Source organism: Anas platyrhynchos, chromosome 16 (assembly GCF_047663525.1).
Source record: "Anas platyrhynchos isolate ZD024472 breed Pekin duck chromosome 16, IASCAAS_PekinDuck_T2T, whole genome shotgun sequence".
Classification (NCBI taxonomy): Eukaryota; Metazoa; Chordata; class Aves; order Anseriformes; family Anatidae; genus Anas; species Anas platyrhynchos.
In genome coordinates, this window is record NC_092602.1 from 11,027,164 (window position 1) to 11,039,936 (window position 12,773).

At 37.5% G+C, this 12,773-nt stretch overlaps 1 protein-coding gene across 32 annotated transcripts in view; it reads right to left on the bottom strand.

Annotated features, from left to right (window-relative positions):
* The window catches only part of ARVCF (ARVCF delta catenin family member), a 277,795-nt gene extending 265,130 nt beyond the window's left edge, over nucleotides 1-12,665 (bottom strand). For 10 of the 32 annotated variants that reach the window (XM_038187339.2, XM_072024616.1, XM_027469842.3 and 7 more), the window contains exons 1-2: nucleotides 12,288-12,596; nucleotides 11,966-12,024 (exon numbers count right to left, since the gene is read on the bottom strand). In XM_038187339.2, coding sequence (XP_038043267.1) covers nucleotides 11,966-11,968 — 3 coding nt within the window. In that variant the 5' untranslated portion in view covers nucleotides 11,969-12,024; nucleotides 12,288-12,596. Of the gene's footprint in view, nucleotides 1-11,965; nucleotides 12,206-12,287; nucleotides 12,599-12,646 lie in introns of those variants that run through there. The other 22 variants (XM_072024619.1, XM_072024617.1, XM_072024620.1 and 19 more) reach the window with 14 other exon arrangements.
* Nucleotides 12,666-12,773: the final 108 nt, after the last annotated feature.

Genomic DNA, 12,773 nt, shown 5'->3' on the forward strand with positions numbered 1-12,773 from the left:
TTAGATGTAGCTGCTATGTATTACTTTATTCTCCTAAAACACTAAAGCCAGGCACTTGGCTGAAGAAATGCAGATCAAAGTTATAGCATCTATACAAATTCATACTTGAAAAAAAAAGGAGATACCAATTTCCTTAAGCGTAAGAAAGGGAAGGAAGTGCTAAACTCAGCCTACTGTCTCAGATTTATGAGGTTCTGAGGTGCAGCTGACTCAGGAACCATGACATATGCTATGGTAAGGACTATATTACCAGAACAAGTATAATGCAGTTCATCGTGATCTGATGTCCCAGGATCTGTATCTGTAGTCTCTGCCATTATTGCACTTAAATATTGAGAATTAGGGTCCTTGGAAAAGAAAACAGCAGAGAGACAAGTGAAATAACTTATTCTAATATTAGCAGAAGGGAAAATGTGATTGAAGGAGACCTTTGATTGCTATAAAACATTCCAGTTTGAAGCAGACTTTGTATGCCATATGGACAAATCTTGCAGAGGATGGACCAGACGATCTATTATGTCTTTCCTGTATGATTTAACTTCTAACTTGTTTTCTGACACTTTAGTTCCAAAGCTTTTCCACTCTCTGCCATATCTCTGTAAGATTCAGTTCAACAAGAAGCTTTTGCATCTTATTTTGATGTTAATAAATTATGTGGTGAGTTCAACAACTGAAGTTCAATCTGTGTAAATTAGTGTTAAACAACTTACTTCCTGATGAAAACACAGAATTAAGTCCTTCAAATATCAATGCAGAAAATGAGATAAGAAGTTACAGAATGTATAGCTTTGGTTGCCAGAAAAACGATATTTCTTTGCACTGCTCCCCTGCGTTGGTTATATCCTTCATACATTCCAGAACATTTATCTTGAGAAACTTTCAAGTTCTTCCTACTCCTCTGTGGCACAAAGAGATGGCTTTTACTTTTTTTTATATTCAGACATAGGATGTGAAGTAAATTTCTCACTTAAGACATAAAAAGATTTAATCCAAAAGTAAGGGAGAGAATACAAGGTCAAAATAATATGGGAAAGTAAAACATCCCATAGGACAGGGCTTAAAAACATTCACAGTACTATCAGCCAATGTTAAGGTTACCAACATCGCTACCCTCCTACAGAGAGGGAAATGAGAAGAATTTGCTAAATATAGATAGAACTGTTTGGAAGGATGTCTATCCTTACTAGCACATTCATCTGTTTAACTGTGGGCAATATAGCCTGCTACACAGCCTGAAGCAAGTGTGGATGTTCAATATTCTCCAAATTATACAATCTAAAATGAGATCGGACTTAATTCCACAGTTTACAATTGCATAAAGGGAAACTTTTATGACACTCTTCAGTTTTAACTACCTCTGAATTTCTCCAGTCAGATTTGGGAATGTTCTAAATGCTTTCAAAACTGAGTGGATTTTTATACAAGCATGCTGAAAAAGGCCATAGGATTCTCGTGTTCACTTTATGGCCAGAATTCGTCCAAATCTTAGGAATTTCGGTAGCTAATGAGATATCACAGAAGTATACAAATATATTTGGACATAGAAAGCCCTCTAGAATAAGCAAAGTAAAAATCAAGTTTTATGCTGAAAGGTCTTCATAATCTGGTAGTCTGAGGTATCTGACATTTTTCTCAAATTGATTTTTGTGTTTTTTAAATAATTCTAATAACCCAATTCTTTAAACATACCTATCAATACAACTTACCACAACAACCCATCTTTATTTGAAAACAAAAGCTGAAACATCCTCATAAGCCTAAAAGAAACAAAGAAGTTTGTACCTTTGGAAAGATCCCAATACCTAATTCCCTAGTTTCAATGACAGTATCATAAAGGAATGTAATGGAATTTAACAGGGTCTGGGTGCTAAATCCCTTTAAGAATCTGGGCCTAAATTCCAAAGGGACCACTGAAAACTCCTTGGCCAAGGTATCATCTATAAATCACAGAAAGGTTCTCATATAGTCCTTCTACTCAGAATTCATTCACTACAGACCTTCCTTCGAATGAAATATAAACAAGCCAGGCTGCAAACCTCATCAGATCTCTGCACCTTGTCAGCTGAAGGTCCAACAGTTCAAGAAATTTTTCACTGTCTCCTCAGTAAGTCTCAGAAAGAGCACAATGGTAACCATTCAGAAATTTAAAACTTTGCATTCGGAAGAGAATAAATATGTTCAAACATCCCTTGGAAAACAAAATCTTCCATTATTTCTTGAGCATCTAAACGCAATTACTTGCCTAGCACTGAGAAGAGATTAACTTTTATACGTTGAATAATATTTAATGTTTGTTAACTCTCAATTTCAAAATTGCTAGCAATGCATAACAATTTTGTCATTGGGATCCATGTTAGACAAGTAACGTTAGATCTTCCCAGACAGCTAAGGAATATAACAAAGTTCTGTTAAACATCAGTTCTTTAGTCCCATAAAAATACAGTTTCTGAAATTCAGCTATCATAGTTTCTCTGCTCCAAAACAGTGAAAAATGTGTTGTGGTGTCATGAATCAAAGGAAGCAGTTATTCCCTTGGGCAGACAGATTAACATGGGATAGAATTCAGAAACCCCACCATCACCACAGTAAGTAGTCTGTAAAAGCAGAAGATTCCATTTATCACCTACATGAACATGCCAGCACAAAAAACTGGTTAAAAAAAGTTAATATGGCAAATACTCTTCCAAGAAAATAGCCCCAGTTTTGTATAGGACAAAATATAGGCAGAAAACACGTGCTCAAGAACTAGAGGGTTAACTCACGAATACTACCCTACAGAAATTGCCAAGGGAACCATTCTGTCGGGATTTCATTTTTTTCTTACTTTGGGACTCTTCTTTCAGCACCAAGCAACAAAGCAAAGTATACAATATTCTATTACATAAAAAGAATGTAATAACTTTAACTTGGTTAAACTTAGCTCAAGCATAGTATGGACACATTTCACTTTACTAACCCTGTGCTGAGCTCCTTAGTACTGAGTTGAACATTTAAAGCACAGACCAGCTCTTTTATACTTCAAGTGATTCTACAGCCTACAGTTTTGGTATAATACTGTGAAACTAAAGACGGGTAATAAATAAGATCTAGAAGTTAACCAGGAATTAGGATTTTATTTGATAATCTGAAGAACAGAAAATTTGAAGGTATTCATATTTCTGTAAATTATACTGAGATTACTCCTGTTGACAAACTGTAGATATATTTGGATGGTTAACACCATGAGAATAGAAGGCAGTGCATCTAGACAGCTAGTATGTGCAGTACTTGTAAATTGAAGTTTTTTTGTCTGACATTCGAATGAAGATTTAGAGTACATATCAATCTGCATGAGCAATTGAATTTGAAGACTTATATAGACTTCACATGCCAAGATTATTAGCAAAACATAGTTAAAGTTTTCTCATCATGCTTAAAACCTACAAGAGATTTTATTCAATATAGATACACAGTAATTTTCCCTTGGACTCATGGTTAATCATCTGATCAACAAAATAAACATGTACGTCCAGGAATCCAGGTATTACTTTCAAGGAATATTGTAATTCCCAAATTCCTACTCAAATTACACCCAAATTCCTACCTTCTGTTTAATCTCACTGATTTTAGTCTTAGAAAAGAAAATCAGAGGATAGCATCAATCTTTTAAAATATGTTTCTCAGTTAGCAAAAGACAAAAAGATGTATCATTATTAAGAGAAAATTACATTCCAGTTTAAGGAGGGAACTGGAGTGAAGGTTACTGTACTGAGAAAGGATTTCTACCAAGAGTTCAAACTTATGGATTAGACAATTCAATAAGATTCCACTGCCACATCACATTAAAAACAACGTCTTACCTACACCTCTAAATACTGCCCCAGGAGAGGAAACGTGGTTTTTTACTTCCATTATCTTTCAGCCTGCAGTAGGGAAGTGCCTTGGTCCTGAATCAGAACCCACAGGAATTTAGCAAGTGCTATTTCTGCTTGTAGTGAAATCTTTGATATGTAATTTACATCTTGATATGTCATCATTTCTTGGTATTTAACTTAGTAACAGCTTCTCTGAAGTAGAGATTTTATTACATAAATTATGGAAGTAGCAGGCTGGGGGTAGTGAAGGCAGCATAAATTCCTGAATCAATACAAAATATGTCCCTGGTAGTAGTTGCTATTCTATGCAGGTGTGTTATTGATCACACTCATAATGGTCTCACTTCAGCTGCTGTCAATAACTCACTAGTTGTATTGTCACACTGAATTAAAGAAGTACCAGACTAAAAGTATGCGAAGTTACACCAACATGGCTTGACCCAGCCTGTGGTGCAAAGAAGCAGAACACCGCCAGTTTAACTTAGGATTCATGTTTGACACTTCAGTTGACATTACATTGATAAAATAAAGTCAAATGTGATATTTATTCAGGTGGAAGAAGAGATTGTTCCTTAAACATACTGGCAAAATCTTAAATTTAGAGCTACTACATATAATAAAACTAGTCTTTTAATACTTTGGGGCCATTACTGGGTACACTTACTGACACGTGAAACTGAATTTAAGTTTTATGGGGAGTTATTGTCATTTTACTGATCAATATGAATGAAACTTTCTTGCATCAGACTAAGAGCTGTAACAATAATGTTAAATTATTCTGCCTAGTTGTTTTTTTTTAGGTGTTCATTTCTAAATCAAAACTTGATAGCAACATACAATAGCAGAATTGTAACTGTAAGCCAAAGACTTGCGAAGCAGTGAAAAGTTAAATATAGATGTTATTATAAAGTGTTTCTTACAATTGTGATGTTAGCATATGTAAGCATTTTTCTTGTACATACTTCAGAGATGACAAATAGCAAAACAAGAGAGCTCGCTGTCATTGCCTGGTTTATTGAAATGGAGAAACAGACCCAGGCATGAGGCAAAAGATTTCCTACTTCCAGGAATCTGATCTGTATGCTATTTTAACCCATTGCAAAGGATCGAGATGTTAGTAGGACTGTATCTCAAAGACCAGAGTATCACTACCAATGTCTATACCAACAAATTGTTCTGTACACATTCTAGAGAAGCATGGCAACATTAAATAAAATTTTGATTTCCTTGAAAAAACACTATTTTAAAGAAACACTGTCTAAAAGAGACACTATATATTTCTTGTTGATACTTGAGGGACTTAACAAACCCAATATGTACACTAAGTCATGATCATGCCCACCTTTTTCTCCATACACATTCTTGTCAAAGGCTGCCCTCTCTTTGCCAGAAAAAAAGCAAAATAGAAACAAACTCTAGCAGTAGCTGTCTTACTGATCCTATTGAATTGCTATGAGTGATGTTAGTACGTATCACAAGAAACCCAACGAATCAACAGAATTCTTACACATTTCTGACAACTGCACAAAATGGACAAACTATTTTTTTCCCTTCAATCTCATACAATTAACCTCATAGGTAAGATGTATGAACAATTGTCTAAAATAAAAATAAAAATAAATCCCACAGTCAACCCATCAATGAGTAATACCCATCATGTAATAGTTGTTGAAAGTTTTGATGTGTACATGCCAAGAAAAACATTCATGCCACCTCACTTTCAGCACCAGACATGTGTGTTTAAGTTAGGATGTTAATCTCCATATAGAATCCATATTTGCTACTCAGAAGGGAGAGAAACTCTCCTTCAAGTTGCCAATTATAACACTTGATTCAGACTCAGTTGATTGAATCAACTTCTAGATAAGTCTGTCTCTATACAGTTTTCATTTGCAGACAGAAGTGGCACATCTCAGACTCTCCTCCCCAAAGACAGTCCACACTTTATGAAATATATTTGAAGTCATTCTGCAATCCACTGTGCTCTGGGGAATCTCTGTAACCTTTGCGACTCCACATACTGTCAAATGATTATTACTTTATAATTTAAAATCTGCAAAAATAGGTTTACCCAATATCACTTCATTCAGCTCTCAAGCAGTCAATCCAGCTGATGTGGACATTGTTGAGTAGAGAGCATTGCAATACAGTCTCTTAGCCATAGGAATAATCCAGTGAAAGTCTATGTGGTCTCTTCTGTCACTGACCTGAAAGGGAGTTACTTAGCATTTCGTCACTACACAAATTAAATATGCAGTGTTTACTGTAACAAGGAGGTCCCATGGAAGAACTATACTGTTTATGCTTCCAACTCTCGGATAGAAATTATACCACCAGAGCAGATGAAAACCAGGCAATTAAATTTCCAGCAATCACAGAATTGTAGGGGTTGGAAGCGACCTCGAGGGATCATCGGGTCCAACCCCCAAACGGTAGCTCTGGTTTCACTAACTTCGCATTACAACAAACGTAGATCAATTAAGACTTTGTTACAGCAACAAGTTAAGGCAGCATTTTTCTGTACCAAACAAAAGAGTGAAAATTTCTAAACTTTTTTTTTGTTCTGTTTTTAATTTCTGCTATCATAAAAGCAAAGAGGCAGATGTGATACAAAACCCAGGTCCTGATTTTTCTGGACTGTACTTAAAATTAAGCTATTGCTCTGCACCTCAAAGGAAGTCAATGTCAACTGTTCCTGTATGAATCCTTGGAAGGATTGCTTCATTAGATAACTCAAAATATACCCAACTGAGAATAGGAGTCTTAACATCAACCCCCTGAGAAGTCCATTCTCAAGAGTGCCTATGCAAAAGAAGCACTAACGCCTAATTCCATACAACCAAATTAATAAATCTTGAAGAAAATAAGGAAAAAAAATTACTTTGGGTAAGTACGCACTGGCAGGACTGTCCCTAAACTGATTTACTTACTTTTTCCCCTCTCACTTGCAATGTTTAAGCTGTAACTCTTCAGTAATGTATTTGAAAAGACAATAAATGCTTCACAACTCTTAAATAAACCATAAATAGCTAAACAGTAATTGTTCTGGAGGACAAAAGCCCGTTGGCAAGGCACTAGACTTCAAGCTTCCAATAGCTTATGATAGCAATAAGAAGGCAAGCAAAATAAATAATAAAAATAAAATTGTCAAAGATACCTTGACAGCGTCCTTTTAATCTTCAGCAAACTTGAGATGTCATGTAAGCACCGAAGCAGCAAAGAGACGATACTGCTTAGATAGCAAAATCTCAATTTCTCCCTCACCTACAAATCATAAACTAATAGATCAGTGGTGCACTGGCATACATCCACACTGTAGCTCATGGAAATCCTGTTGCAGCTTCTGAAACAAAATCCAAGTCCACCGAGATGCAGGAAAACCTTAACTAGAAACAACATCAACTGAAGCATGCACAGAAGATTTTGACACTGCAGTCAAGGACCTCACAGAACAAAGACTGCAAACTGTCCAAAAAATACCACCCTAGCTGTAGAGATAAAGCATACTGTACATATTCAGAAACACAGAAAGGTCTTCCCAGGGCAATACAAACTGGAAGTGAAGAACAGTAAACCCCATGCATTTCTGGTGGATCTTAGTATCTTGTTATACTGTCACCAGTAGTGTGACCAGAGTTAGCTTCTTGTTACAGACACCAAGACTCAAACCAGTCTGCTATAACCAAAGACTGTCATCACTGATGACAAGATTTCTGCCATTACTGTTCATGATTAATGATTTCCGTGAAATTTTACAAAACACAGTACTATCACTAAGTAGTAAGGATGTTCTATACAGGCAGAACAGTATTTTCCTTTCGAAAAACATTTTGCTAACCCAGTATGATGTAATTATTTCCAATCCATTCCAATACTGATTTCTCCACAGCTTTCATGTCACTGTAGCAATAGCTCTAGTTCATGGTTCCATTTTTTCTATACTATTATGTTACATCCTAAATGCAGTTTTATTTATTTTTCGAAGTGAACTAGTGTCTTAAAGAGTGCTAAATTTTTAAGATGAGAGATTTACTTTTCATCACATCAATTTGGAAAGGGAAATACAATCTCTTCAGGTTTCTCAAGTGTGCTTTGCTTTGTCTTTAAAATGGCAGAACCATTTCTTATGCTGGAAATTGTTTCTTTCACACATCAACACAGATTTGAGATCTCCAAGACTGCAACGAATGTGAGGACTCATCTATCAGCATCTAGATGACAACAAACCTCTCTGAACAGCCATTAAACAAATGTTGGAAGAAAATTACTTTCTTGGGATACTTGGACTGCAATCTGTGATCTAAATACCACTTTAGTCTTTCTAAATATATGCAATTACTCAACTTTGCTTGTTGTAATTAATATCAGCTGATTACAGAGGATTAAGATTTGTACTACCAGACCAAGAAATCCTTCAAAAAAGTATTCAGGGAGATGGAGAACTGCATATGTTCAGGCTCACAGGTTCATTCCCCAGTATACTATTCCTAATAACCATTTTCTAGATTGTACGAGAAATCTGCACTTGAGAAAACACAGATTGAAAACACTGACTTTGGTTTCCCAGGTTAACTCCTCAGAAGGCCCGATTTTGAAAGATATGATTAAGCAAATCGCTTTGACTTCATTGTGGTGAGCCTCTTAAAGCCAACTTTAGATGGCTTTTATTTGCCATCAGTGACTTTTATGTAGATTGGATGACAAAACTACAATTCTACAGTAAAATAAGAAGGTATAAAAACAGTATCAATTTTTACAGAATTGGATAAAATAAATTAAATAAAGCCAGGGGTATAATGGTCCCTTGCTTAGTTAAGATTCACTATTTTCACAAAGAGGGCATTTGTTTCAGTAGAGGTATGCTCCCATTAACGACACCTATTGTTAGAAGATGTATTCAATTGTGTTCTTTAAAGGAATGAGCAGTGTCTAGATATGAGCTTCATCAGCTAAATCGAAGTGTTCTCTAAAAAAGATAAAAATATTTTAAAATACCATACATACATATATTCCTAGTTAATTTCTTTTATGTTTTTTGTTCCCAGGATTTACTGATGTCTAGAGAGGCACGTGTTTTGATAGGTCAAAATGTCACAGTATTCTGAAACACAATGGCGGTCAGTAAGTCTAATCAGGACTCTAAAATGACTATTTTCTTATGTACTTAATATAAGTTACTGATGAATAACAGATGCTGTCCACTTACTATTAAATGATTAGCCATGTGTATACACCAAAAATGCTACTTCTTGAAAACGTGACTGCTAGAAGCCTGACTTCCAGCCTTTCAAAAGATTGGCTCTCACTTAACTGAGCAGCCTGTTCTTCCAAAACTGTAGAAAAAAGAGGCATAAGATGAATTAGATTCACTAGAACTAGGCAACTTATTTGTCTTGCGCTCTACTTCAAATGAATGTGACCTAAGCTAATGCAGATGATCTAGACCCCTAGAACCTCAGCACAGAGAACCAAAATTAGCTTTATGGCTTGTTTCACATTGCATATAAAATGTAAGGGTAGGAGCAAAAGCACTAACAGGGAACAAAAAATTTCACTTTTTTCGGATATTGAGATATGCAGCTAACTTTCTTGCTTCAGCACACACGTAAACCACATACAATCTGGAATTTAAGAGTATACTTTAATTAATCTCCCAGTTCTTATTTTAACGTTTTAGCACTATCATGGCTTTATGCCCTTTTCTAAGGAAAATATGTTTGCGAAGTTACATGTACATCCTAAGTATTTTGCATTATAGAAAGAACACTTTTTCTAAAAACTCAGGGATTTTAATAATTTTAAAAAAATGCAGTTCTAGGTGACTCATATGAAGTCAAATGACCTTACTGAATCCAGCACATCTGATAAATTATTTCCCTGTCCATACTGGTGTAAACTGGAGTTGGCCTTTTTCCTCTTTCTTCTGTAGAGACTGGCAAGAAAGTGAAAATTGTAACCTAACCTTTCAGCTTTGATGATTACTTTGATAGCTATTAGGAAGAAAATGCACTCACATTGGACAAGATACCACTATACTTTAGTGAAAATGTGAAGAGAGAAGCTAAATGTAATCTCACACTTAGATGCTTCAGCATTTGTTTACAATGCTTGTGTCCATGACTTGTACTCACATAATAAAATATTAAGAGCAACAAATTATAAGCCTGGTACCACAAGAATTCTAACAGGTTTTCCTCACAGTGCATTCATTCAGACATTAGCCAAAATCCACAAAAACGCTGCAGATATAATGTGCTGCATTACATAAAATCAAATACAGAAGCTTAGTCTTATAAACCTATAATATGCATGTAGATGGTCATCAAGACAAGGCATCTTCTCTAAACTGCAGTTTAAAGAAAATCTACAAAAAAAGGCAGAAATTTTGCCATTTCTAGTGCAGTGTCCTAACTCAATACAATGGGAATTTGTCTCTATTTACAACTCTTATCAGTTCTTCCAATATTCAAGAATTGCTAAGACTAAAATCCACTGCAGGGATTTTCAATGAACAGATGAAAATCAAAGAAGGGAGCAATTTTTCATCAATTCTAGCTAAATATCAGGTCAAATGTATGGTTTTATTAATTGAATTTCAGTTTGCATAACATTGACAGCAACTATGGCATAGAAAATAAAATCAAAGTCAACTTTGTAAAGATCACCAATGTCAATTAAAATACGTTCTAAGCATCTTTGAACAATAGATGAGGATAAACTATGCAGTGAAACTATGCAGACAAACTGTATTGTTCTTCTAAACCTTGCCCTCCTAATACATTCCTTTAGCCAAGCAATGGAAAGATAAACCCATTTACCTAATGGAGCATATAATTTAAATATTTCAGACAGGCATTTAGAGATGTTGCTTAAAATAAATTTAACAGCGATCTATCCAAATAGTTTGCATGATGAAGAGCAAAGCATAGCTCACAACTTATTTTTTTCCTGTAGGAACTCTGAACTATCCAGCCCTTTCAGTTACTTTAAAGTAATACAGCATATAGACAGTGATTAATAGAACAAAACATTTTTTTTTCCAAAGCAGATTTAACGTGAAGCTGCAGTTTTCTCTATTGCAGTGCCTTGCAACATTTCTAAAGCCGCTAAAATTTCAGGTCTTACTACTGCACCATGCAGTCCTCTGCAATTTTATAAACAAAATATGTTTAAATTTCTGGATGCTTACAGGGATAATGTACTTAATACAGACTGCAACACTTCATCCACAAAAAGATTCTATCAGCCAATGTCAATATTCTGTCACTTCGGATTGTGATTTTTACCATAAATCATTCTCATTAGTACAAAACATTGTTATTTCCCCACAAACTTGTATCTAGTGTCTAAAATATTAGAATCAAAACAGGTCTTTCCTTGACTTAAATATCAGCTTAGGGTTTTGTTTTTTTTTTTACATGCTAAGAATCACAGTTTGTATTGTGACCTGCCTAAAGCACAACAGTAGACAGTAAAAAGCTAAGTATACGTTGTAAGAATTCCTCCTTCCATATACACAAACAAGTGCCTGCATTAAAAAAAAAAAAAAAAGAGAGATAGTCTTTGCTACATGTATGCTCGAACCGAACATTTGAGAGAGTTGTTCAAGTTTTGAAACCATTAGATTTTAATCATTCCCAGCAGTACTGCAGAGAAAATGAAAAGAAGAAAAAAAATCTAACTTTGGCTCTTAACTTTGTAACGGATTTCATATTTGTGAAGAAATAGGTTAGTTCTGTTTGGTCTTTGCTATAAAGAGACTCATCCCCTATGCATGCCACAAATAACCTGAGCAATGACTTCCCTCCATGACAAGAACTGGCCATCATATTGCAGGATTAACACAATGTTGGTTTGTTTAGGAGTTGCTTCTGTGTGTGGTTAGCATATGTAATTTTTTAGCTTTTCGCATACATCAACTCCTCCTTGCGTATCTCACCATGAACTGATGAAGGCTGTTAAACCCTGAAGAGCAATCTTTAGCAAACAAAGAAGACCGGTCTGCAACCGTGATGTACAATCATCCCAAACGTACTACACCCTCCGAGAACCTCTCACAGCAAATAGCCTGGCAACCTCACCCATTTCCCCAATCCCACCGCTCTGCTCACCATCTCCTCCGTCTTCTCCTATTCCTCTGTCTTCAGCCTATTTTCCTTGCCTCTGCCGGCTTCGCGGTATCACAGGGAGGCGGGTGTACCAAAAAAAAAAAAAAAAAAAAAAAAAAAAAGAACTCTTCAATAAAACACTCGGCAGCCGCTGGGCAGCACATCAACAACGAGCCCCTCGCCCTCCTCCTCTGCCGGCTGCCGTCTCCCGGAGCTCCCCGCCCGCCGCTCGCCGCTCCCGCCCCCCCCAGCCCCGCGGGCTCCCGGCCCCGCGCATCCTCCGCGGGGAGCTGCGGGGCTGCGCCAGCCCCCGCCGCCTCCTCACCGCCGGGCGGCTTTCCCCCCCCGCCGCCACGTTCCCGGTTACAAAGGGTGCCCGGGACCGTCTGTATCGGGGGGGAGGACTCGGTGACCCTCTCCCCGCGTTGCCTTATGCTCTGACTGCTCTTGGCACCGTTGTTGCAGCAGCCGGGGGGGGGATCTCCCCTCGCACGGGGCCCCCGCTGCCGCCCCCCCGCCGCCTCAGGGGGATCCCCGGGGCGAGGCCGCGGGCTCAGCCTCAGGGGAGGCCGGGCGGGAGCGGGCCGCGCCCTCCCCTCAGGCCGCACCGGTGCCGTCTCCTCAACTCTTTTTTTTTTTTTTTTTTTTTTTTAAAGCCGGGCACGGTCGTTCTTCAACATTCACACTTGGGGGAAGGGAAGGATCCGTGCGCCCCCCCCCCGCCGCCACCACACGGCGGCCAGCGGAGGGCAGCAGCGCGGCCGCTCGCTCCCCTCAGCGGTGCCCGCCCGCGACCGCCTCACGGAGCAGC